This window comes from Tenrec ecaudatus, chromosome 8 (assembly GCF_050624435.1).
Source record: "Tenrec ecaudatus isolate mTenEca1 chromosome 8, mTenEca1.hap1, whole genome shotgun sequence".
Taxonomy (NCBI): Eukaryota; Metazoa; Chordata; class Mammalia; order Afrosoricida; family Tenrecidae; genus Tenrec; species Tenrec ecaudatus.
The window spans coordinates 125,434,769-125,462,543 of NC_134537.1; the positions used below are offsets into that span (position 1 = coordinate 125,434,769).

Sequence of the window (27,775 nt, forward strand, 5' to 3'; positions counted from 1 at the left end):
ATGTAATCATAGGGAATCCAGGACTGATGATCCCTTCTGGACCAATGGTGAGAGTGGTGATATGGGGAGGTTGGAGGGAAGGTGAAGTAGAAAGTGGGAACTGGTTACGTAATCTACATATAACCCTCTCCCTGGGGGATAGAGAACAGAAAAGTAGGTGAAGGGAGACATCAGACAGTATAAGACATGACAAAATAATAATAATTTATAAATTATCAAGGATTCATGGGGGTACGGGGAGGGGGGAAATGAGCTGATACCAAGGGCTCAAGTGGAAAGCAAATGTTTGAGAATGAGGAGGGAAACAAATGTACAAATATGCTTGACACAATGGATGTATGTATGAATTGTGATAAAAGTTGTATAAGCCACCAATAAAATTATTAAAAAAAAATAAAAAGACAATAAAGAAAAAAAGCTTTAAAAATATTGTTGGTGGTCTTTCTTTCTTATTCTTTATTTTTATGTTTATCTTATGTTTCATTGTTGTTGTTTTTCTGTTAGCCTTCCCAGTTTTTGAGGCACCGAGGGAGTGAATACATAGAGACAATAGGTTTATCGGATGAGGAGCATGCATTTGATGCAAACAATGAATGCAGGATGGGGAGGGAGTACTAGAGCTGATTGTGATGATGTAGATACACCTCTTTTAAAAAGTGACTTAACTATGGAAGTGTATGATATGTGAGTATTATAGCAAGGAAACTACTGGGGGAAAAAAAAGCAACCAAACTTGACGAATGGTTACTGGGAGTGAAGGAGGAAGAATTTTTGCTTAACGACATTGAATTTAGGTTTACGTTGGTGGAATAATTTGGAAAAGGATATAGATAATGTACGGCATGAAGCGTATAATCAATGACACCGAATTACATATGTAGAAGCTGTTGAATGGGAGAATGTTTCGTTGTCTGTTTTTACCACAATTTTAAAAAACGACATGAATTACAATGAGTACAAGGAAGAAGAAACTGTTTTGAGTTGATTGGAGTCATGATTGTACAACTCTTTTTGACACGATTGAACTCTTTCATTGTATCATATGTGAAGGGCCAATACAGCTGTTTAAAAAGAAAGACAGTACCACGGACTGCCAAAAGAACAAACACTCTGTCTTGGAAGAAAGCTCCCTAGGGGCAACGATGGCGAGTCTTCATCTTACATACTTTGGACTAGTCAGCGGAGACTAGTCGCTGGAGAAGGATGTCGTTCTTGGTTAAGTGGAGGGGCAGCGAAAAAGAAGATCGTTGACACAATGGGCTGACACCATGGCTGTTTCCATGGACTCAAACCTAGGAACACCTGTGAGGCTGGCACAGGACTGGCAGCGTTTCGTCTGTGCTATTTTGGGTTGCGATGGGTTGGAACTGACTTGAAGGCATCTAGCAACAACAACACTAACATAACACAAGAAACCGTCTATTTCCAGACAAGGTCATATTGACAGATACAGGGTTTAGGGATTTCAACTCACATTTTGGGATTGTGAGAGGACACAATTTATTTATGATTTTTTTCCTTTTTAAAATCATTTTATTGGGGGCTCGTACAACTTTTATCACAATCCATCCATCCATCCATTGTGTCAATCACATTTGTGCATTTGTTGCCATCATCATTCTCAAAACATTTGCTTTCTGTCCGAGCCCTTGGTATCAGCTCCTCATTTTTGGACACAATTTAATCTAGTCCTCAAACCCACAGCCTATATATCAGCAGATCCTACCTACCAGCTCAACCACCAAAGAACAACCCCAAATTCTCCCTTTTCTTGCCATCCCCGCTGATGTCTCTCCAGACAAGAGCATCTCAGCTTCAGCAACCCCTGCCCCCTCCATGCCTTCCCAAGGCCAGGTACTCTTGAACGCATTCACTGAGTCCCCTTCCCTCCCCAGGCCTCAGCAGAAGGAAGCTACTGCGACCAACTAGTACCCTAACCTCGTGGCCAGAGCCTGCGTCACATGACTTTCACCCACCTCTTGACCTCACCTGGTCCCATGCCCCACTTTGCTGATGGGTCTTCTGCCCTGCTGGCCTTAGCTGGGCTCCTGGCCCATCATGCCAGGCACTCCTCCATACATCAGCTTTAGCCTGGTTCAGTTCATGCTCCTCCAACCCCAGAGCCCTCTCTGACATGTCGCCTCCTCACATCATTTCCTCCTTACCCTAAACTGCAGAGAGGGCAAGGGCCGTGTACTTCTTCATCAGCCCTGGAGCCTCAGGGTCTCTCTGAGCCCCTCATACATAGAAGCCGCTCAAGAAATAGTTGTGGAATAAATGAACGATGGCGACAAGCCTATTACTCTACGTACACCTGTCCTTTCCCTCCCATCTCCTCCGCCCTTGGCCTGCTCAGAGGGGCCAGAGAGCGGGGCTGCAGTGGTCCCTGGAGTGACCCGTCTTTGCTCGGTGGCCTAGCCTGGAGTCCTCCTCTCTCCCCAGCTGCCAGCCTTGAGCTGAGTTTCTAGTAGGTGGCAGGTGCACTGTTAGGGTTTGCTGGAACTTAGTCTCTTTCCAGCAAAAAAGGACAAATATCCTGATGGTGGGGGCAGCAGCAGCTGCAACTTCCTGCCCAATGTCAGCAGCGTGGAGTCTGTGGTACCCGGAGCTGGATCTTAACCAGGCACTGACCCAGGGCAGGTGAGAGCTTCTCCGGGTGCCTGTTCCTACACAATGAGGCTGCTGTGCTGAAGTGTCAGGGACTTTGGGGCTTCCACGGTCCACAGCTACTCACCTCTTCCAGAGGCAGTGCCAAAGCCAACGTTGCCCTCTGTTTGCTATGATCTTCCCACCTGTTAACTGGAAATCCACTTAGCTCTGAGGGGTGTGAGCCTAGATTAATATTTAGAAAGGATTTAGCAAGAAAAGAACCCAGCTAATCCTCAGAGAGAGTTCTTTTCATTTATATTTGTGTAGTGGGTGGGGCTGCGTCCCTGGTGCCAACCAGCCCCACTGTCTGCCCTGCAAAGCCCCTCACTGTTGCCTCTTCTGACCTGACCGTCACAGAGCCTGCGTGAACTTCCTGCGCCATCAGCCCTCACCGCGAGGGTGCCCCCAGCAGCCAGTGTGGGTGGGAGCAGGGGGTGCCCTGTGCTGAGGGAATGCTTCTGGCTAGTAGGCCAAGAGCTTCAAGATGAGACGGAGAGGCGGCCCGACTAATTGTTTACAGCCTCAAATGATTATGGGCTGGGCTTGGGTTTAATTCTTTACTATTTGGCAAGTTGATTGGCTTATTGACACCTCAGATTTCTTCTCTGGTAACTGAGAGAGATGATACTGCCTAGATCACTGGGTAGCTTTGAAGATAGGGAAGAGCATGCTTATAAAGCCGAATGCCGCAAGCAGCAAGCCTCCTCTTCAACCCCATCTCCCACACCTATGAGGCTGATCCTGTTCCGCCTCAATCGCAACCCAGCCAGGATGTCCCCTTTCCTATCCAGAGCTGCGATCGCACATGATTTCTTAAGCATGGGTGGAAGAAAAGGTGTGCAATAAAATTTCCGTGGGGCCTCAAAAGATAAAGCGTACCGGCTAGCTAGGTGTTCAGAACCGCACCCGGCCACACATCCAGCTGCGAAGGAGCTTCGACGTCATGCATTCCCCTCTTGCAGGATCAAGCAGTGTTCAGCAGAGTTCTCCTGCTCTCTCCATGAACTCTGACCCAGACACCCCGGGAGTCACCGTCACACCGAAATGGTGATGGGAGTCTGATGGGTCCTGGGGTGTGCCTTTGGACGCCCAACTTCTGGTCCGCAAGTTGCAAGGCAGCAATAAGGGGCCCATGGGAAGTAAACACGCATGCACACACACACCTCCCATCCCCCAGCCACCCACTTCTGGCTCTCGTTCCTTCAGCCTGTTTGTCGTGCAGGTGGGTCGGGCCAGTGGGAATAACCTCTGGGGTTGACTGCCCAAAGAGTCTCCTATGCCTTGGGCTGCTTACCTGCTAACCACCAGGTCAGCAGTTTGAAACCACCAGCGGCCCTGTGGGAGATCAATGAGGTTGTCTACTTCCCAAGGAGCTACAGTCTCAAAAGCCAACAAGGGCAGCCCTGCCCTGTGCTATAGGATCACTTGTAGTTGGTATCCACTGGATGGTAGTGAGTTTTATACAAGTTGATCTCTTGATAAGAAGATATATATTATTGCATTTCACTTTATTGTGACTCTCAGACAGAATTCACTACAAAGTGAAGGGTCATGGTCATCCTGCCCAGATCAAAGAGCCCTGCTGGTGTACTGATGATGATGCCCGACGGCCAGGGGTCTGGGCGAGCCTGGCACTGTAGCCAAAAACAGAGACCAGGTTGATTTGAGAAATTATAAACTTATTCCTATAAGTACTTACAGAAAGAAACAGCCAGGTGTCTCCCTGCAGGTTGCTTTAAAAATCCAGTGAAAATCAAGTAAGTTACATACCTTAAATGATGTAACCAAACCAAAAATTCAAACTCACTGCCATCAAGTAAATTCTGACTTATAGCAACCCTACAGGAGAGGGTAGAGATGCCATTGTGGATTTCTGAGACTGTAACTCTTTTCTTTTTAAATCATTTATTGAGGGTTCATACAACTCTTATCACAATCCATCCATCCTTCCATGGTGTCAAGCACATTTGTACATTTGTTGCCATCATCATTCTCAAAACATTTGCTTTCAACTTGAGCCCTTGGTATCAGCTCTTCATTTTGCCCCCTCCCTCATGAACCCTTGATAATTTATAAATTATCATTAATTTGTCATGTCTCACACTGTTCGACGTCTCCCTTCACCCACTTTTCTGTTGTCCTTGTGATCAGTTATCTCTTCCTACCCCACCTCCCCTCTACCCTCTCCATATCGCCACGCTCACCACTGGTCCTGAGGGGTTCATCTGTCCTGGATTCCCTGTGTTTCCAGTCCCTATCTGTACCAGCATACATCCTCTGGTCTAGACTCTAGCCAGATTTGTAAGGTAGAATTGGGATCATGATAGTGTGGGGAGAGGAAGCATTAAAGAACTAGAGGAAAGTTGTATGTTTCATCATTGCTACACTGCACTCTGACTGGCTCATCTCCTCCCTGAGACCCTTCTTTAAGGGGATCTCCAGTTGCCTGCAGATGGGCTTTGGGTCCCCACTCCGCACTCTCCCTCATTCACAATGATATGATTTTTTGTTTTCTGATGCCTGATATCTGATCCCATTGACACCTCGTGATCACACAGGCTGGTGTGCTTCTTCCCCGTGGGTTTTGTTGCTTCTGAGCTAGATGGCCACTTGTTTACCTTCAAGCCTTTAAGACCCCAGATGCTATATCTTTTGATAGCCGGGCACCATCAGCTATCTTCACCACATTTGCTTATGTACCCACTTTGTCTTCAGCGATTGTGTCTGGAAGGTGAGCATCATGGAATGCCAGTTTAATAGAACAAAGTGTTCTTGCATTGAGGGATTACTTGAGTGTCCATCTGCTACCTTAATATTAAACCTATAAATATATCTACATAGATCCATTTCCCCATCCTCATATACAAATATATTTACAGATGTACATGCCTGTATTTAGACCTCTATAAAAGCCTTTTGCCTCCTAGTTCTTTCATCTATTTCCGTTTACTTTCCTCTCGTCCCACTATCATGCTCAGCCTTCATTTGGGTTTCAGTAATTCCTCTCAGTTACATGCCCCTTGATCAAGCCCTACCAGGCCTCTTACACGCTCCTCCCCACTGATTTTGGAACACTTGTTATTTCCTTGTCCCTGGGTTTGTTAACACCAATTCCTTTCTCCCACACCCCCCTCTCCCATGTCCCCCTGGAAACTTTGGTCCTGTTGTTTTCTTCTCCAGATTGTTTATCCAGCCTATCTTATCTAGAGAGACCTGCAGAGATAATAATATGCACATAAACAAGACAGAGTAAAACAACTACAAACCAATGACGCCCCCCGCCCCCCCCCAAAAAAAAAGCTTAGGCCCCCGAGACCATAACTCTTTAAAGGCCATAGAAAGCCTCAGGTTTTTGGAGCAGCTGGTGGTTTTGAAATGCTGACCTTGCTGTTAGCAGCCCAACACATAACCACTACTTCATCAGGGCTCTGAATTATGTGACAGAAGCAGTTTTTAAAAATTATTACGATGATTACAGGAAGTGATTAGCAGGTTTTCACAATGATTACTGGATGTAATTGATGAGCTAGGTGGCAGGTTTTTCTGTGATCCTGAGGAAATTACTTATACCTGCATTTCTCCAGTCCCTGAAGCTTCTTGCACCCCTGTATATCTAAATTGAGATGATGCTTCTGTGCCTGGTCTTACCACCACCCCTTAAGCCTTTGAATGAGGATGCTTCCTGTCTGACTGCTTAATAGCCTTGCCAGCCTCCTTCTTGTGTCAGGACATCCCTATGACCCAGTTTAAAAGGAATTTTTACTGCCAAGAAAGGAGTTGTTACATTTTGGAGTTTAACTAACTAAATCTTAAATTATGTTATATTTCTAGTGCTTTGACTAGAAGTAGGCTCTCACCCTCTCTATCAGTTATGCATTGGGCTGCTAACCACAAGGTTGGCACTTCAAAGCTACCAACTGCTCCTGGGGTGTAAGATGAGGCTTCCTGTTTCTTTAACACTTTATAGTCTCGGGGGCCCAGCGGGCAGTGCTCACTTACCGTCTCTGTTTCACATGTTGCTAATTCTCACAACATTCCTGACCTTCTCGTCATGCTATTGCTTAACAGACAATAGGGTAAGCGTAACTTTCATGTGTGTTGGGAAACCATACCGTTCATACAGCCTGTTCTCTTCCTTTCATGTGGTGCTCTGGAGCCAAACCTACGAAACCTCGGAAGCATGCCCGTGCTGTATACGTACCGATGTACTTGGACTTGGTCTTTGCTATCTCTTGCTGAAAACTCAAGTTGGCACGGCTGGATTTTCTTCGCCTTCCCTCTCCCTACAATCCTTTGATGGCGTCTTTGGATGATGCAAATGCTTACTACTAACTGAAAGGGTGGCTTTCCAGTTGCCTCGGAAGAAAGGGCTGGAGATCAACTTGCTGAAAAGCAGCCTTTGGAAAGGCTGACAAGCATGATTCTACGCAGATACACGTGGAGCTGCCTTACATCGGAGTAGACCAGATGCCAACTAGTTGGTTTCGGGTTTAAAATCCCTTGATAAAAGCTTTCAAGGCCCTCAACTAAAAGACTGCTGGCAGTTATGAAGCTAAACCAGTCAAGTCAAGTAATTGATAATCGCCGAGAATTTTAGAACAGTATTCCCATCCCCTCCTCCCACCAGTGTCTTGAATGTGGAGATCTGAGAGTCACAGTGCTGGTGATATTTGGGGGATGGGGACAGAAGGACACAAGAGACACATCGACATTTCAGACTAGTCCCTGTGAGTAGAATAGCAAAAATCAAGAACATGTAGGGTTGGGGCTCCCCTTTCATTCTGTCTTCTCCGCAGCCCTGAGGCTGAGCTTTGGGGGGAGGTGTGGGGCTGGGGGAGGACTCCGGAGTTTTATCCCGAGTCACTGGCTGCAAAGCCAAGGACTCTGATGTTCAAATGCGAAGCTTTCTTGGGCTGGGGATTTCCTGGAGCAGCTTTCTGACAGCCCTGCAGAGATGCTAACTGAGCTCACTCAGTGAGAATTATTATCTCACTCAGTGAGATTATCACTCAGCTCTGGGCTAGTGAGAGTGGCACGCTGGAGTCGGTGCCTAAAAAAGCAAGAGAACCAACTGTTAACTTTTTCAGAAACTTTTTCAGAGAGTTGTTTGTTAGAAACAACCACCAGGCTGCCGAGAGTCCCAAGTCAGGTAAACAGTTAAGCAATTAACTACTGACTATGAGGGTGGAGGTTGGTGGTCATCCAGGGGCACCTTGAAAGAAAGATCTAGCACTTGATTTCTGAAGAATCAACCATCAAAAACCCTCGGGAGCAGTTTGACCGTGACACACGTGGGGTTGCCATGACTCAGGCTTGACCTGGACCTCAGTGGTTTTTGTTTTGTTTTAAATATTTGTATCTGAAACAAAGGTATTTATTCTTACTCAACATTCACCACACCCTAATCATTTGTACTTCATTTGACAATGCTCTGTGCTCTACATGTTCGGCTGGTAAGCTCAACGTTAGCAATTCGAATCCATTAGCTGGAGAAAGATGAAACATTTTACTTCCAGAAAGAGTTGCACATGAAAGTTGGGCATTGAATAAGGAAGACCAAAAAAGAATCGATGCGTTTGAATGGCGGTACGGCGAGGATTATTGACAGTACCATGAACTGCCAAAAGAACAAACATATCTTTCTGGGGAGAAGTACAGCCAGAATGCTCCCTAGAAGCAAGGATGATGAGAAGTCGCCTCATTACTCTGCACATGTTATTGGGAGAGACCAGTACCTGGAGAAGGACATCATGCTTGGTAACGTGGAGGGGCGGTGAGAAAGAGGACGGCCCTCGAGGGGGAGATGGACTGACACAGTGGCGGCCACAATGGGCTCAAACAGCATCATGATTGTAAGGGTGGTGCGGGACCGGGCGGTATTCCATTCTATTGACCATACGGTGGACCACTGCACACGAGACGGAAGCCAGTCAAGGGCACCTGACAATAAAGGCTTAGGGTTTCAACAACCCGCAGGGGCAGGTGAAGGCCCTACTCTTTTGATGTCCTTCTCAACAAGACGGATTGGCACAGTGGCTGCAGCAATGGGCTCAGGATAGGCACACTGGTGAGGATGGGGCAGGACGGTGCCGCGTTTCATTCTGTTATGCTGTGGGCACCTAGTAAGAACAACCCAGGGGCAGCGCTACCCTGTCCTATCGGGTCCCTCTGCGTCGGAATCAACTCTCCGGCATTGAGAGATACCCGCAAGGTGGTGCTGTTGGGTAAGGGTTGGGCTGCTACCTGAAAAGTTGACAGCTCAATCCCATCAGGAGAGAGCCGGCCTGTCGGCTCCCATAAAGATTGGAAACCCCTCTGTAGGAGTGCTATGAGTCGGAACCAATTTGAGGGCAGGGGATTTGGGTTTTAGTTTAGAGGTTGTGTCCATCATTGCACCTGTGTGCTACAAACACTGTGTGATGTTGCGCCGTTTCACATTATTACCCCAACCCCTCACCAACTGCACACTGGCAGCTTGAAACTGACCACAGTGCGAGCATTTATACCAGAGAAATTGTTAAGGCTATAAACGGAGCCTTCCCACATCCTGAGAGCTGCTAATGGACAATTGCCAGCACATCACCGGGGTGGGAGGTGAGGGGTCTGGAGCCCCAGGGTTAAGGAGAAAGAAGCTTAGCAGCTGGTTCTGGTTAGAGAACACCGCTTAGTGCAGGCCTAACAGCCTCGACCTCATCTCTGCTCCAAAGGAACTGAGTGGGACACCTGCATCCCCTGCATCGCAGCTTCCTTATGACAGTGAACTTGTTAGAGACGGAGCTTCGTACAATACATACTTATTTGTGTACACAGCATTTCTTGGGATATGTCCTAGCCATGTGGAGACAATCAGACTGGGGTGGGGATGGTTGAGGGGGCGGGAAGTATCTCATCTCTAATCCTGGCTCTTGTAGGAAACTTAACTCTCTGTTAGTATGGGCACTGCCCTGGGTTTCCTGATTCAATTCCATCCCGAGTTTTCTGCTCCCCCGTGCCTTAGATACGCCATAGTTTTAGCAGACAGTGCACGTATTCAAGACTGCCTTTTTCAGGGACCCAAGTGCTCTGTTTCTCCGTGTTGGTTCAGGAGATGAGGGGAGACCTGAGAACCGTGATGAAGGCCGCCTTGGCTTCAGAGGCAACCCCACCCCCTCCTTTCCACACCTCTGGTTTTGCTGGGAAAATCTACCTTAGAATGCCCAGCATGGAGTTAAACACACAGGCTGCACTTTCCCCCTTTCCAGCACAAGTCAGAGCAGACCACTGTCCAAGTTGAGAACCCTCTTTATACTGAAAGGCAGTTCCCAGGCCACTGGTATGTGTAAGCCTGTGGCATTACATGACCTGGGTTCAAGTCCAGCTTCAGCCAGTGACTGGCTGTCTGATCTTGAACCTGTTTCTGTCTCTGTGTCTTAATCGAAAACATGGATACCCCAATGCAGGGGCAGTGAATTATTTAGTATGCTTCTTCTAGCCAGAGTCTCTAACTGCCACCAAATGCCCTGGATCCCTGCATGGGTCTGGGAAGCGGGTGGGGGGAGATACTGATAGGATTCAACCATGGGTAACTTCGACGAGGAATCCCTGCAGTGCCATCCTGCTAGGCATAAACTGAGCCCTCTGAGGAGGGAGCCCATGACCACAGGAGCCAAGATCGGAGCCTCAGGATTCCTGTCCAGTGAACCGTCTGGATCCAGATGACAGCTCTGCCATCTGAGGCGCAGCAGCAGAACCAGGAGCCAGAGCACGGAAGAGAGGGATGGGCTTCCCAAGCCCCGGAGCAAGTTACGACGGTGCTTTTGTGCAGGAGGCTGGCTTGCAGAGTGGGGTGGCTTTGGGCACTTAATAGGGGAAGCTGGGTTTGCTGACCTCCTAAATGGAGCTGAGTGCCTTTGGACTAATGCTTGCTGGACTGGGGTACCTCTGGGCACTTAATTCAGGGAGATGGGTTTGCTGGCCCAGGATCCTGAGCTGAAGACCTTCCGGTTGAGCCTTACAGCAGAGTGTGTGCCCCTCTGGGGATTTAATAGCAGACCTGAAACTCTGTACCATGTCCTATCCTGGGCAACAACTTGCCCGGGCAATTGTCACTAACATTACAGCGTGTAAACGCCCGCAATAAACCCTGTAGTCACGAAGCTTGTCTGTGGGTTTCTGTGGAGGGATTGCAGTGGATATTAGAACCCAAAGAGGTCAAATACTAGTTAAGTCAGCACGACTAGTCCCTAACCACTTGGGTGACTGGATTAACAGAAAATCGGTGAAAGTGCTTAGAACCAGCCCTTGGTCACTGTGAGCTCTTCTTATAGCCTGCCGGACGTAAATAAGCCTAGTTTTTCTTTCATAAATAAGCCTAGTTTTATTTTCCCTCTTTCTGAGAACCCTGCATGTTCTCGGTCTCGTTCCCAAAACTCGAAGAGGTAAGGGGGCACTCTTACTTGCTGATTCATGTTTTGACAATACCCCATTATGGGCACTGGATTGAGCTTCTGGCTTTGACTTAGGGTTCACTAGCCATGCTCAGACACACGGGGTGACTGTTTCATCATCATTCTGAATGGTAACTGGCAACATGAACGGCCTTGGTAATCCCGTCAGCCAGAAGGCCTTTAGTTCAAGCTCCTGGGCTAGTAAACCCATCCTATATCTACCCTTGAACCCGTCTAACTGGATCTCCCTAGTCACCTTGCCAGACAGATCATTCTGGAGCACCTGTTAGATACAGGGCATGGGGCTGTGGGGTAGCAGGGCATCCTGTCCTTCCTGATGAGCACATACTCTTCACTGAGATTACTGCTCAGCAGGATAAGAACTATTAAGGCAATGTAGACACCCTAGAGGATTTCTTTCCTTGTATCTTCAACCTTTCATTGTGAGCTAGGTGAAGATTCTCCTGGGCATTGAGTCCATGCTGGCTGACAGGGCCCTGGTGGCTCTGTGGGCTGTCTACTCACTGGGCTGCTAACCGCAAGGTCAGTGGTTGGAAACCACCTGTCTCTCTGTATAAGTCCGATGAAGCTTTCTATTCCGGTAAAAGAGTTACAGCCTCGGGAACCCACAAGGGCAGTTCTACCCTGTTCTAGAGGGTTGTATTGAGTCAGAAATGGCTCGCGGTCAGTGAGTTTAAGGGCGCTCTGGTCGCACAGTGGATACACATTGGGCCACGAACCTCAAGGTCAGTAGTTCACAACCACGAGCCACTCCAAGGGAGAAAAATGCAGCTTTCTACTCCTGTAGCTCTCAGAACCTCTTAGGGCCTCTGCGTCTCCCTGAGTCAGCGTGGACTCGAGCTTGCTTGTCTTCGAGGGCGTATTTATAGAGCAGCGTGCCGGGTTTCGTCCCACAGTTCGTGCACATTTTATTTGCCCTCATTGATGGTAACTCCACCCCCGTGAAACACCAGTCACTGCTTACCCCGTTCCTGCCTACGCATCTGGTTCCGTTCCTCCTTCGATGAGAGGCCTTCTTTGACTCAAGCTGCGTTTGGCAGGAAGAATCCCTTTGCCTTTACGTCTGCCACAGTGCCAGGGAGGCTGGGCCCTCCTTCTGAGTCAGGCCTCTTCGGCCAGCTCAGGCCCAGGGTGCTTGCCGAGGGCTGGCAGGGAAGACTGCGGCGTCCCCACCACACTCCCTCTCACCAGAGTAATGTGGACTCCACTGCTGTAAGACTCAGTGGACATTTCCCCCCAAAGATCCCAAAGCAAGTCAACTGGTTGGTTCTTGTGCTCAATCAGAGGAGCATTGACCAAGCCTGACTCAAGGACCCCAGGTGTGCGGAGCTGAGCTGAGCTGCTCCATGGGTTTCCAAGGCTGTGATCTGTTGGAGCACCAGGTCTGTCCAGGACAGTGGTTCTCAACCTGTGGGTCTCGACCCCTTTGGGGGTAAAACAAAACGACCCTTTCACAGGGGTCGCCTAGGACCATCAGAAAACACGTTATGATTGACAGTACCATTCATAACAGTAGCAACATGACAGTTATGAAGTAGCAACAAAATGATTTTATGGTTGGGGGTCCCCACACCATGAGGAACTATAGTCAAGGGTGGAGGCATTAAGAAGTTTGAGAATCACTGGTCTAGCAGGAGAGAGCTTCGTGATCCACAGCACCCAGGGACTCGACCGATGCAGGCGTCTACAGCCCTCCCATGCCTATGGGATTTCAAAGAATGACAGCAACAGCAAGGGCTGTGGGTCTTCACTGGCTTTAGACCCTAATTCTCTGTGGTCAGACCTGTGTCTTACGCGGCTGTCCCTTTCTCCAAGTCCTCTTCCTATTACGAAAAGACACTACTGCCAGATGAGGAGGTGCGGCCAGGGAAAGCCCTGCTCTGGGTCTACCTGCCGCTCTCCAGCAGCACCTGTACCAAGATTTGGTTGTAGGTGGTCTCGTTCTTTTGTGTCTTTTGTTCTCAAATGATACAAAATAGCTAATCACGTTTCTAAATGACTCCCTTAGAGACCCTTGCTGATAATTTTCTAAAGACATCTAGACTTTAAGATACAGAGAGTGTAACATGTTGTGATAGTTAAGGTTGTGAGTAAACTTAGCTGGGCCATGACTCTCTGGTTTGACAGGAATGGGATGATAGAATGTGGCAGTTGTGCAATGATGTAATCATCCGCATCGTGTGGTCTGATGCGATCAGCCCTGCTCTGATGTAAGGGGATTAGGGTGGGATGGCTTATTCTTGCTGAGGTCACAGCCTTGCCTTGGCAATGTGGCCTGCATGGAGGGTATGCAGATGTCTGAGCAAAACCCTGTAGTTTGTTATTGGTTTTTTTGCTTGTTCTGGATACGAAGCCGGTGCTTATCAATGATTTTGACCTGCTCTTGAAACTTGAGCCATCAGTCCGTCTTCTTGTCTGCCCACTTTGGGCTTTATTAGCCTCTGCAGTCTGTGAGTCAGCAGCCTGCTCTCTTTCCACCTCCCCAGTCTATGAGCCCGCTGCCTACAATCTGACCTGCCAGTCTTGGGTTTGTTAGCCCCTGCAGTTTCATGAATGAAGAGATTCCCTTAGCCTGCTATTTGACCCATGGATTTGTCAACCTCTGCAGTTATATGAGGGAGCCCTATTGGGCATGTGCCCTCGACCCCTGAGCTTCAGCTGATGCTTCATTGCTTCAGCTGATGCTTCACGATCCAAGAATCTCTACTGAAGATTGCCCAAACTGCAGATTCATGAGTCAAACAGATGATCATTCAGGCACTGCGTGACAGGCTAGTTCCTTATAGGACACGTGCTCTTGTCCTGGACTGAGGGGTTTCCCAGGATGTGGGGCTTTGAGTGTTCAACTCAGGCCAGTCCCACCCTGCACACTGGCATGGTTGAGAACCCTAACCATTAGTCTAGCAGAAATACACATAAGTTCCTGATCGTTTGAGTTTTATGAAAGAAAAAACCTTTTTTGAGGCACATGTTCCTGAGCCAAGGCTAATGTAACTCTCCACACACACAAAATAATCTGTTGGTAATACTTATTGTCCGGGTGAATTTTTCTCCCACTTCACAGTCTGGCAGTAACATGGACTAAGTAGGTAAGCCAAAAACTAAAACCAACCCGGGCCTGCCTTTGTGGCTTCAGCTCCTCTGTGAGCAGAGTCTGCCTCAAGAGCTAGCGCACTAGGCTTTGCCTGCCTGGAGCACTGTGGCTCTCGCACTTTCTCCTCTCATTGTCTCCTTTACTTGCTCAGTAAAGGCCATTCTCCACTCAGTGTGAGCCTCACAGGGGGAAGTCGAGGGAACTGTATCCGATCTGGTCTTCCTTATACTTCAGCCCAGAACTGAGCCTGGAAAGTTAAGGGGCTCAAAAGTCATTTTTTATAACTGTTGAAAGAATAATTGAGTGGGTAGAGGGCACTTCAAGGTCATCTGGCTCTAACATGGCAGAAGTCTCTCCTGGGGTTGTCCTGACAGATGGCCCATCCGCTGGACTACTCGGCCTTCGACACGGAGGTTTCCCCACCTCAACGAGCAGCTTATTCCATTCCATGTTGTAAACAATGTGTCATGGCCATGTTAAGAACCAGCACCCTGTAATTTCTGATGACTCTCCACCTTTCACCAGCACCAGCTCATCACTGTCCCCTCTCCCAGTGATGAGACAAATTGCCAGATGCAGGTCTAACCGACACTCAAGCTAGTTCAAGGTAATCTGACTTTGAAAAGTGAAAGGGCGCATCAGGTGGTGAACTTGTTGAAACTTAAAAGGAAAACACACTCCCCACCAACTCAATTTTTATGCAAATCTGGATCGATCAGGTGATGATGCTGGTGGGGGGTGTTTATCTCCCCTGAGCTTTGAATTTGCAACTTCATAGAGAATCATCCCTGCTCCTGAACTGCCCTTGGCTGTTGAACTGTGACGGGGAGTGGCTCTACCTCGCCAAGTTAGAGCTTCCAGGGCAGTGGGAACCTGCATGTCCTGTCTTCTGGGCATGGGAGAGGGCACCCAGAGGGCCTGGGGAGCAACCTAGGAATCCGGAGCATGTGACCTTTGGTCCAGGCCATGAAGGTCTATCTGTGCACAGGGTCACGCTCTGCACAAGTATGCTCTCAAGGTGTGGCCTAAGTTCTAAAACAAAATAAACAAGGTGAAGTGTCCAAAGTCAGCCCCACTGCGGCCATTGTTCATGCGTCAGAGACAAACAGTCTGGGAACTGGCAGGAGTCGAGGCTGCTGCTGCGCTGAGCTCCGTGGCTTCGCGGGGGGAGCTGTGGACCAAAACACCCCTCTCGCTTTACCACCAGCTTGTCATGAGGTTGGTGAAGGCCTCCCAGTGACATGCAGTGCTTCCCCGGATGCTCCCCCTAGTTTGGGCTCTTTGAGGATCCGCCACGGTCCTTTTCCTTTTAATTAACCCAACAAACCAGCCTCTGCCTTTCAAAGGAGACGGAGAGAAACCTTCCTGCCAAGTCTCGAGTCCCAGTGACACTCAAGAAGGTGGCCCCGGCTCTTGTGTAGGTTAAGGGAGTGGAGAAGAATACAGATTATAGGGAAACAGTCTACCTTTCTTTGCAAGGCCTTGTTTTACATCCCTGGAATCTCAGATTTAGTTTTTACAATGAAGTCCTGTTGTAAAGGAGCTGGCCTTTTTATCACCACTTAAAATCTAATTAATCCATATTGAAGCACAAAGATTTCCGTTGTGTTTTAGGGTGAGGGGTCATAGAGCCTTCTTTGTCCATCCTAAGACTTAGAATCATCAAGCATTGGGGATATAATTTTACCAAGCAAATTGGAAGGTAACAGATCAAATCCTTATCAGAAAGCCTAACTCATAGTTTTAACAGATTCCTTCGTCCTTTACATGAAACACTATATTCAAGAAGAACAAACACGCATTTCAGGGTGCCCAAAGAGTTCAAGACCAAAGCTCACATTCCAGGCAGCATAGAACCAGGATCCTCACACGACCTTCAAACACAAAAGCCAGCGGCTCCTATAGAGGGACAGACAGCCTGAGCTTTCACACCATGGCCCTAGTCTTTGGAATAGCAATGCAGCTGGCCGGACTTTTGCTATCTTTGCTGGGATGGGTCTTCTCCATTGTTATAACTTATTTGCCACACTGGAAAAACCTCAACCTGGACTTAAATGAGATGGAGAACTGGACCACGGGACTCTGGCAGACCTGTGTCATCCAGGAGGAAGCGGGCATGCAGTGCAAGGACTTTGACTCTTTCTTGGCTTTGCCGGCCGAACTCCGGGTCTCAAGGATTTTAATGTTTCTGTCCAATGGACTGGGGTTGCTGGGCCTCCTGGTCTCTGGGTTTGGCCTGGACTGCCTGCGAGTTGGAGAGGGGCAGCGGGCTCTTAAGAAGCGACTGCTCATCCTGGGAGGAGCCCTGCTCTGGACCTCGGGGCTCGCCGTGCTTGTCCCAGTGTCCTGGGTGGCCTACATCACGGTGCAGGAGTTTTGGGACGAGAGCATGCCTGAGATTGTGCCCAGGTGGGAGTTTGGGGAAGCCCTCTTTCTTGGCTGGTTCGCTGGAGTTTCTCTCCTCCTAGGGGGGTCTCTGCTGAACTGTGCAGCCTGCTCAGCCCAAGCCCCGCTAGCATCCGGCCGCTATGCAGTGGCAGAAGTGGAAACTCAGTGTCCGTACCTGGAAAACAGAGCCTCGGATCCTAGAGTGTAAGACTTAGATGAGGCCAGCGGGCTTCTCGCTGTGATGACAAAGGTCTCTTTGTTGCGTAGTTAAATCGGTGTTGCTAGATGCCCATGTTCAAGAGCTGGTTTTTTCCCTGACGTGTCCCATCCTCCTGCCCCCTCCTGGACAAATACTGAGGTGGGGGGGGGGCGGGCAGGGAGGCCTATCTTTGAAATAATATGGTATGAGCAAAAAGTGTCCTTGATCTATTTTGTGTTTGTGTGTGCTTTGAAATCAGCGTGACCCTTGCCCGATACAGAGTCCCAAGATTTCATGTGCTAGCGTTTACATTAGGTAGCTTTTCTTTGCGTTGCTCTTGCCAATAGCTAGAAACGGTTTCCCGAGGGAACGGTTAACAAATATATATATATGTTGAAGGCGGCGGGGAGGGGGAGCTTACAATGATCTACATGTAAGCCCCTCCCAGGGGGACAGACAACAGAATAATGGGTGGAGGGAGACAGTGGTCAGTGTAAGATGGGAACAAAAAAATGTATAAATTATCAAGGGTTCGTGAAGGAGGGAAGGTAGGGGTGGAAAGGCACGGATACCAAGGGCTCAAGTAGAAAGCCAATGTTTTGAGAATGATGATGGCAACAGATGTACAAATATGATTGATACAATGGATGGATTGTGGTAAGAATTGTACGAGCCCCCAATAAAATTATTAAAAAAAAAACCCAAACCAAAAAAACCTTCAAACATATATTTTTTTCAATCTTTCAGATGTTCTGTATAGCAAAACCACATGCTAAGCTACTCCCAAGATGGTATTTCCACAATGCCCCCCTCCTTCCCCCAAGTCCTGCAGAAAATACTTGTGTGTTCTTGAAGAGAAGTGGTTTGTCTTGAGGGAATTACTAGGCACCTTCTGTGGCGAGGAGCCCTGGTGGTACTGTTGGGCTGGTATCAAAAGGTTAGTGGTTCAAACCCACCAGTGGCTCCATGTGAGAAAAACGAGGCTAGCTACTTCCATAAAGATTTATACCCCCGGAACCCTCTCCGGGAGGTGGAATTGGTTCAGCTCTATAGCAGTGGGGTTCTTTGTGACAGGATGTTTTGAAATGAAACCTGTCTGTCCATATTGTAATATTTTTCAGATGACAAACTGTCTATCTGACCTCTCATCTATTTTCTCATAAGTTTCATACTAAGTGTACACTGGTACAGATAATGAGTTAGTTTATTGTGCCAACCTGGCCGATAAACATATGTCGGGTTAATTGAAGGGTGGAGGGATAAATGTCCTGGTGAGGCTCACCTTTCTAGTTTTCAGGTCTCTTGCTTTCTGATGGTCACACCAGGGTGCAGCAGCCTTAGCCAGTTCCCTGCTTTAGCTTGCAAGGCTCACTTCCTGCAAGACATCCCCGAGGAGAAGCCACATGGACCTACCCTGATGCAGCCCTGGGTGCTGGAGCAGCCGTGTGGAGACCCCCGCCAGCGCTGAGATGCTTACACATTCACTGACTCGGCTTTCCTCCTGAAATTGGCATCATTGCATGTTTGTGAGACGGCGGAGGACTTTGTGGATGGGTGTGGGACATATGGGCTAATGTTGGACTTGTGGGCTTGGGCAGCACTGCATTGGGATGTTTTTTTGATGCACACTTAACCTTTATATAGAACTCTCTCTTACACACGAGTTTCTGTGGATTGTTAATCTAAAGTACCCAGACTAACACAGATAGGAACTGGAAACACAGGGAATCCAGGGTGGATGATCCCTTCAGGACCAGAGGTGAGAGTGGAGATACCGGGAGGGTGGGTTGGAAAGGGGAACCGATTACAAGGTTCCACATATAACCCCCTCCCTAGGGGAAGGACATCAGAAAAGTGGGTGAAGGGAGACGTCGGACAGTGTAAGATATGACCAAATAATAATTTATAAATTATCAAGGGTTCACGAGGGAGAGGGGAGCAGGGAGGAAGGGAGAAAAATGAGCTGATGCCAGGGGCTTACATGGAGAGTAAATGTTTTGAGAATGATGAGGGTAGCGAATGTACAAATGTGCTTTACACGATTGATGTATGTATGGATTGTGATAAGAGTTGTATGAGACCCAATAAAATAATTAAAACAAACAGAAAATAAGGTGTCATACTTAGAAATTGTCTTTCCTGCTATCCAGATATCGCTGGCTCATTTGTCCTAATGGAAACATTCATTTCTTGGATCATAAAAGTGTGGAGCCATCTCTGGTGAGGTCAACGGAGACGGTGGTTCTAATGCACAGTCTCTTGCTCCAGGTTTCCTCAGCACCAAAAGCATAGCTGAGCAAAGGGGCCCATGAAGCACGTGAGCGTCATGCACAAGCGCACGGATCTGCCAGGAAGGCAGGCAGGTCCGCAGGGTGGGAGCTGTACAGATACTGTTTCATGTGTCCCACGGTCTACGTAGTCTAGGGGATTTTAAAAAATAGGCTAAAGTATTAGAGAGATTTCTGGTAAGATTGATTTATTTGGCTAAGAAATACTTGAACCTATTTTTTAAAAAAGGAGAACACCCAGTGTTCCTGCAACATGCTCACTGCAACGTGAGAGCTGACAATCTGGCAGGTGCAATTAGTCAAGAGACAAAGCAGGGGGAGTTGACCACAATGGCCAATTAAACATTCTGAATCTAGGCTTAATTCTTTGATTTGTCAGAAAGGTTAGACACCATACAAAGGCCATTTACACTCCAAACACTGAAAAGAGGATTACCACTGACAAACGGCTCTCCAGGAAATTCAGCCCCTAGGTCAGAAACACAGGCTTGGCCCCACCTTGTCATTCGTGGTTTGCAGCATTATTTCCCCGGGGCTCTTTCTGAAACCCATTCAACATGCAATCAACACAATAGCAACTCTGGCAGGAATCCTCCTATATACACAATGGAAACAAAAACAAACAGAAGGGGTTCCTGAGCTCCGCAAGTGATAACTGCGTGCCTGTCACAGTTCTTTCCCAGCAGCAGCAGCAGGGCAGGCACCAGTTTGGCTAACGCTGTCTTCTAGGATGGCCTTCTTATTTCGGACGGTGGCACAATTGACTGGCCTGTCATTGTCTCTGCTGGGGTGGGTTTTCGGCTGTCTTACCAACTACCTGCCACAGTGGAAAAACCTCAACCTGGACTTAAATGAGATGGAGAACTGGACCACGGGACTCTGGCAGACCTGTGTCATCCAGGAGGAAGCGGGCATGCAATGCAAGGACTTTGACTCTTTCTTGGCTTTGCCGGCCGAACTCCGGATCTCAAGGATTTTAATGTTTCTGTCCAATGGACTGGGGTTGCTGGGCCTCCTGGTCTCTGGGTTTGGCCTGGACTGCCTGCGATTTGGAGAGGGGCAGCGGGCTCTTAAGAAGCGACTGCTCATCCTGGGAGGAGCCCTGCTCTGGACCTCGGGGCTTGCCGTGCTTGTCCCAGTGTCCTGGGTGGCCTACGTCACGGTGCAGGAGTTTTGGGACGAGAGCATGCCTGAGATTGTGCCCAGGTGGGAGTTTGGGGAAGCCCTCTTTCTTGGCTGGTTCGCTGGATTTTTCCTGATACTCGGAGGGTCTCTGCTGAACTGTGCAGCCTGCTCAGCCCAAGCCCCGCTAGCTTCCGGCCGCTATGCAGCAGCCAAGGGGCAAGATCATTGTCAGCAACTGGAGATGAGAAACATCAACTGAAACTCTAAGCTGGAAGCTTATCAGTGTATCTTATCTAAGCGGCCTGCTCTTTTCTGGGTTGGGTAGGAGCTACAGCTAACTGTCACCCATTCTCTGTGCTTTATATTGTGTAATAATGCATTCCACTCCCCACAGTTCTTAAACAACTGTAATTTCTTCTGAAGGCTGGTAAACCATTTGTACCTTCTGCTTCGAGCCCCAAAAGGCAATCAAGACTTAATAGTCATCATACTTATTACCATCGATGCGTTTCTGTTCTAACACAGGCTGTGATTACACAGGACTGGTAAATAAGACATTCTAGCAGTCCTTAGCATTAAAGGTGTTACTCATACGGAGATGATGCGTGTTGGCAATTGGATGTGTTATTGCTGATCATTTATTTCTTTCAAGTGTTGGAGATAACCTACTATATAACGAAGCCCGAGTCTTGCTACAGGATTTATTTAACATGCATACATCCGATTAAACGACACAAATCACCTGCTCTTTAAAAGCCTGGGACGCGCAAGACCTGGGATGCATCTCTTCTCCTTCCACCAGGGACCCGGGAGCCTGCGGGATCTCCGTTCCAAAAGGCTGCCACGGTCGGTCACTCGGCCTTGTTGGCTACAGCAGAGGCCGAGGAGGGGCGCCTCGTGCTTTTGAAGGTGTGTGTGAAACCGGCCGGCACAGGCCTGTCGCTGCTTCTGACTGGAGCACTTGATGGCCAGTGTCAGCAGCTGCCCTGGCGGGGGAGCAGCCACTGGGGCGGCCTGGGCTGGGTCCCATGTCTAGGAAGAGTGCTATGAGGACCCATGCCCCTCGTGGCCCTGGGCACAGCGAGCCAGGGTCGGTCTGCCTTTTATAAAATCAGCAAAACACGGCGTCTAAGCAAGAACTGCTCACTGCCCGCTGCTGGCTTGGGGAATGCCTCATGAAGGATTTTTATATTTATTCCGAATATGGTTCGAGAAAACGCTTGTGCATGGGCCGATCAGGGAAAGCAATTGAATAATAAACGACACTAAAAGAAAGTATTAGGCAATATGCAGCTTTTTTTTGGGGGGGGGGGGAAATCCCACTGAAATTTTCCATCCACAAACACATGGAAAGTGCAGAAACCAAAGTTAATCTACATGATGTATTTGCATACTTTTATAAACAAGACAAATTATAACAGAAACATTTTCAAGAATTTAACCTGATTAAATATTTAGTTCAGTCCTGAGCTTTTGATATTTGATACAAATAGAGCAATAGCAAAGAAAGATTAAAATTTGATTTACATGCTACAGAATTGCAGCTAAACTGTGTCCATTTGATGAGTATTCTTTTTGTACCTGTAACATTCAGATTCTGATATACAAAACTGTAATAATCTACTGGTAATGCAAAGCTGAGAACTAAGTATAACCTTCTTTTCACCTTGTGCAGAACAAATTCTACCTTTAAAAACAGAATTTATAATATTGAAATTCATATTTATCCATACGGTTTTGTGATCAAGTTATTAAATTGTTTTGTGAATCACTGGGGTTAGTACAAATAATGATAGAGTGTTAAAAGCTGCCTATAAATACATAACATATTGCTGACGTTTAAAGGTGTGGACAAAGGGTTATTTTAAAATAAGCTTGTCCCCCATGTTAGAAATGAGCACATTTTGCAAAATAAAACCTAGACCTTGGTCCCAACTATTAACTACCAGCCTGAGGCAGATTTTATTCTTTAACACTTTGTCTGGAACATTTTTTTTATTAAAAAGGAAAAAAGTGAACAGCTAATCTGATGAAGATTTATAAAGCTGTAGATATTTCCAATATAGCCTCTTCTATGTCAAAACACTTAAAAATGGCCAGACCGAATTATATATTAAACAGAACATAAATAAGACCGTAAATAAATAAATGAAGAAAATACGATCGACCAGCACTACACATAACTATATTTTCATAGCCAAACTTAAAAGCTGAGTCAGCTGACCTTCATTTACCTCCACATTAAATAAACTTCAGAATGTCTGTCTTTCACATTTCACCTTGACTGACTGGTATTCGCTCTGCCTTACTTCAGGCATCTAAGAAGGTAGCCTGGGCCGCCCAGAGGGACTATACTCAGTCAGCTCCCCAGGTGGGTTTCTGTTCATAGTGTCAGATCCAGTTATAGCTTCCAAGGCATTTGCATACAGGCGCTGGGAAAGTTATGGGCAGAAAAGAAAGCATGGTCCAACTGTCTTCATTAATTAAAGTGGTAGGCTCAGATATTGCTGAATTTGAATCTGAACAAATGACCTTCCTGAAATATGCATAGTCACTTTTGGAAACAGCCACCTGGTGTGTGCGGATTCTTCGAGATTAGGAACAAAGCTTTTAGGAGGCTCCTTCTTTTAAGTTCTTTTTTTAAACTTGCTACCATAAGGTGGTTAACAAAAACAGACAAACAACGTCTTCTTCCAGTATGAGACTGAGCACTGCGCGTGCGTCACGGCACAGAAAGGCTACTTTCGGAAGCCCTGGCCAAGCCACAGCGAGGTGCAGCTTCTTGAAGACGTGCCCTGGAGAAGCGGAAATTCGAAACCAGAGGACACTTGGTTTTCAGCTCTAGATTTGTCCCTCTGAAACTGGCTGGACGGCTGCTTTATGAACTCTTCAGCTTAGACCTCAAATCCACAGCCCCGTCATGCTATTCTCTTGGCACCCCAACTCGTGACCATGAACTACAGATGGAATCCCCTACAAATGGGAGCTGCACAGTCAAGTTCTAGTAAATGCTAGAAGTCCGTTTGATAAAGCATTGCTTTATTTTTGACTCCGCCAAGATTCTTTTCCGCTTTTTCCCGGTTTCACCAAATGAGCCCCTAAACGCTTTCCCCTCCACAGCCCCAGGGCTGTCTGTCCTGCGGGCACCGCGCTTGGACACACGCCAGAGACCCACACTGGGCGCGTGTGCAAGCGCAGACAGCTCCCCTGCTGGCTCGGGTGGGGGGTCTTAGGGACACCGCTTCCCTTCTCTGGGCTCGCCACCCCCAGCGCAACCAATCACCGCTGAGTCACGGCCCAGGAGCATAGGCTACTCCTTTGCGTTTTTATATTCTTGCGTTCCGTTTGTCAAGTGTTTGTTTTCTTTAGACAAATCTCAAAGGACACAAAGGACAACGTTTTCAGGAACCAAAGGGCTCCTTGGCAGGTGACAGGTCTGGCACCATCCACGGTTCCGGTGGACGTGGCGCTCTGGCGGGAAGCTCCGCATGGCCGTAGCTGCCCCACGGGCACGAGGAACACACGGCACTGCCGCCACAATCACAGTGGACTCACGACCCAAAGCCCCTCTGCCGGACAAGCGGTGCCCGCCCAGGCCGCTCCACAGGGCAACCTGGTGCCGCCCGCTGCCGGTCTGATCCCGCAGCCCAGCGGCAATGCACACGCGTTGTATGTTTGTGTACCAGATTACTGTTTGTGTTATCTGATTTACGGAGAGAAAGGGAGGGGGTAATAAGAATTACATTCAAGGTATTTTACAAATTAATCAGTTGAAAATGTGATGTGAAAATACGAGCTCTTTAAGAGTTGACAGTTCTGTTACAAACCAAACCAAACGATCGCTCTTTCACCCGCCCCAAACAAGTGAGCAGTTGAAAAACATAGCGTCTCAAATGATGTAACTATACATCGTCAGCCGGCAGGGAAGGAATGCTGATCTTTGCTCGGGTGAAGTAGGCAATCTTCTCCCTAGAGTCAAGGGGAGAGAGAAACCTGCTTTAATATCACACTGAATGTACTTGGCCGTCAAGAGAAGCGTCGCCAAGAATGCCCACGGCGGCTCCACACCACAGCCACCACATCGGTCCTCGGCTAGAACGCTACTCACTCACGCGCACGGTTGGCGTGAGCTCTTAAAATCGGGCTACGTGCCATCTACTGTTTATCCATTCCTCTAATGATGTGGACTTGGAGTGTTCCCATAAAGGGAATTCCAAAGAAGCTATTTTTAGTGTTTTAAAAAATCTTTTTATTGGGGGCTTGTACAGCTCTTATCACAATCCATCCATCCATCCATTGTGTCAAGCTCATTTGTACATATGTTGCTATCATCATTTTCAAAATATTTTCTTTCTACTTGAGCCCTTGGTATGGTATCAGCTCATTTCCCCCTCTCCACCTTCCCTCCCTCCCGAACCTGTAATCATTTATAATTTTTTTTCATGTCTTACACCTACCACCGACTCCCTTCACCTATTTCTCTGTAGTCCAACCCTCTGGGAGGGAGTTATCCGTAGATCATTGTGATTGGTTCATCCTTCCTCCCCCTACCTTCTCCTTCCCCTTCTGGTATCGCTACTCTCATTATTGGTCCTGAGGGGTTTATCTGACCTGGGTTCCCAATGTTTCCAGCTCTTATCTGTACAAGTGTACATGCTCTGGTCTAGCTAGATTTGTAAGGGAAAATTTGGGTCATGATAGTGAGGGGAGGAAACATTAAAGAACTAGAGCAAAGTTTTATGTTTCATCAGTGTTATACTATACCCTGACTGGCTCCTCTCTTCCTTGTGACCTCTGTGTAAGGGATGTCCATTGTCTACAGATGGGCTTTGGGTCCACTCCGCACTCCCCCTCATTCACATTGATGATCACAAAGGCTAGTGTGCTTCTTCCATGTGGGCTTTATTGCTTCTCAGCTAGATGGCTGCTTGTTTGTCCTAAAGCCTTTAAGACTTCAGATGCTATATCCCTTGATAGCTGGGCACCATCAACTTTCTTCACCACATTTGCTTATGCACCCATTTTGTCTTCAGTGATCATGTCAGGAAGTTGAGCATCATGGAATGCTGGTTATTAGAACAAAGTGTTCTTGCATTGAGGGAGTACTTGAGTTGTGACCCAATGTCCATGTGCTACCTTGATACTTATCATATAAATTATGTACATAGATCTATTTCCTTATAGTTATATATGTACATGCCTGTATTTAGACCTCTGTAAATGTCCTTTGCCTCCTCTATTTCATTTTACTTTCCTCTTGTCTCACTATCATGTTCAGCCTCGTTTGGGTTTCAATAATTCTTCTTGACTTCCTTGCCCTTGATCAAGACCTTTCAGGCATCCTACGCCCTCCTCACCATTGATTTTAGATCACTTGTTGTTCCCTTGTCCCTGGGTTTGTTGACACCCGCTTTCCTTTTCCCCACCTCCCCGGGTCCCCTCCTGGAACTGTCAGTGCCGTTGTTGTTTTCTCCTCCGGATTGTTTATCCCGCCTAGCTTATCTAGATAGACATGCAGAGGTAATAATAAGTACAAAAACAAGACAGAACAAAAGAAAAAAATGACCAAAAAACCCAAAAGCTTATAAATTGTTTGTTTGTTGACCTTTAGGAGTGCTTTCTGGTCGAGTCTGGTGGAGTACCAAGCCTTTCCCCCAAAAGTCTATTTTTGGTATTCCCTGGGGACTTCATTGCTTTGCTCCCCTTGCTGCAGTCTTGCACACCCTTAGAGTTTCGTCCGGTGTTGTGGGGTCAGATCGGGCACAATGCCTGCACTATGTCCCTCTGGGTTTTCTCTTAATCTCAGTGAATGGCTAGCCACTTTTCTTTGCAAACACACCCCTTTGTCTATAATCCCTCCAAGAATTTAATTCAGAAATGGCTAATTGCATTTTGGTCTGATAAGTACAACAGTGTGGAACTATTGTTCATCATTTAAAAATATTAAGAAAAAATAAATAGAGTGGGACATGAAGGCGAACAGCAGCTCCTGCTAATGGTAAATCACTCATCAATCAAGCAAGCCTGCATGTTCCCCTCCGGATGTCCAACGTCAGCTTTCAAACCACCAGGGGCTCAAGGTGGGCTTGAGGCTCTTCAGGGACCTCTCCGAAAGATGTCCTCACTCAAATGAGGTGAGAAGAGGGGGCTCGGCCATGGGAAAGGTTAAGAACTCTCCTCCTAAAGCTGAGTTGAGTAGAAACAACCTGAATGGGACAAGGGGGGGAGGGAGGGAGAGGGAGAGAGAGAGAGAGAGACAGAGAGAGAGAGAGAGAGAGACGTTGTTGTTCGGGGGGCAGTAGCCCATTTCCCAGAGATTAGCGGAGTATCACAATGAAGATGAGCAAGATGACCAAAGACAGGAGCAAATCTTGGTCTACAATGACCCACCACATGTTGACTCCGGGTCTGTTAGGAGGGGCATGTAGGTAGCGGTGAGGAGGAATAAGGTGCTGGCCCCCCCTTAAGGAACCAGCAGTCTCATGTGGGGTTCGAAACAGGAACCAGGATGGAGGAGAACAGGATGAGTGAAAAATCTGTGGAAATCGAAATGAGAGCAACTTTGGTGGTGTGGTGTCCTTTCAATTGGTTAAACTCCCCACGGGAGTGGATCGAAAGAGCCTGTGGGTGTGAGATCAATGGCAGCTTCAAGTTGAAAACTGGGGGCCCTTGCCCTCACACAGTCTGCGGACAGACTTTCTCTGACTCATGAGTCCTTACGTCCGGATGAGCTGCCTGCCCTCACACAGTCAGGCTGGGGAGCACTGGGGGCATGGTCCCCGGGGGGAGAAGCAGCCGGGTGTTAGCAGGCCAGGGTTCAGGCAAGCAGAATGTTCCCAAACCCCTCCACCCGGGGCCCCACCGCAACCAGCTGTCAGTGGGCAAGCCCTGCCCTCAGGTGCGGCCATCCCATGCTCTCATCACCTGCCTGCCTAGAGAGACTGGTCCGTGGTTTGGTGTCATGGCAGCAGGTGTGTGGGGGGTGCTACTGGTGAAGCCTTTGCATTTTAATAACAACTTGGGCGCAATCTTGGTTACCCTTCAAGATGACCCAGATACCAAGGACATGAAGATTCCTCTCACCACTCTGTTTTAAAACCCTGCCCCTCTGAAAAGACACAACAGGGATCCTTGAGCAGAACCCAGGAAGGGAAGACCTGGCGCTTGACTTTGGGATTTTACATATCAAAGAGCAGTGAAGCCCATTATGTGTCCTCCTGCTTTGGGAGGTTCCCATCCCTCCCTTCCCAGCCACTGACTCCTGTCCCTTCCCAACCTGCCCTCCTCCAAACTCCATGCCACTCTCCTCTCTGGTTTCTCTCGCTCCCTTTTCTATCTGGTTGTTGAGACTGAATCTGTGTGCCGTGCAGCTTCGAGGGGTAAGGAATCAGGAGGGATGGCTTCCTCTCTCAAGCCCAGAGGCTTTCTGAAGGCTGCCCCACGCCACGCGCATTCACACGGGCCGCAGTCAACACCAGCCGCGGAGGAAAACCTGCGGAGGCCATTTCCATGGAAGCGCCTGTCTCAGCTTCATCTTCCTTTTGCCTTCCCAATTTTGGGGACGTTCTCCTAGTTCCAAAAACAG

At 47.9% G+C, this 27,775-nt stretch overlaps 3 protein-coding genes across 3 annotated transcripts in view; 2 read left to right on the plus strand and 1 right to left on the minus strand.

Annotated features, from left to right (window-relative positions):
* Positions 1-16,123: 16,123 nt before the first annotated feature.
* On the plus strand, positions 16,124-16,786 carry LOC142454476 (claudin-24-like). The gene has a single exon (XM_075555779.1). It carries the CDS (start codon positions 16,124-16,126, stop codon positions 16,784-16,786), a length of 663 nt encoding a protein of 220 aa, XP_075411894.1.
* Positions 16,787-19,236: 2,450 nt separating this feature from the next.
* Positions 19,237-27,775, minus strand: part of WWC2 (WW and C2 domain containing 2) — a 238,019-nt gene continuing 229,480 nt past the window's right edge. The window contains exon 23 of the mRNA XM_075556845.1: positions 19,237-24,159. Within this exon, the coding sequence (XP_075412960.1) occupies positions 24,093-24,159 (67 nt within the window). The 3' untranslated portion in view covers positions 19,237-24,092. The remainder of the gene's footprint in view (positions 24,160-27,775) is intronic.
* Positions 19,796-20,449, plus strand: LOC142455531 (claudin-22-like). The gene has a single exon (XM_075557240.1). It carries the CDS (start codon positions 19,796-19,798, stop codon positions 20,447-20,449), a length of 654 nt encoding a protein of 217 aa, XP_075413355.1.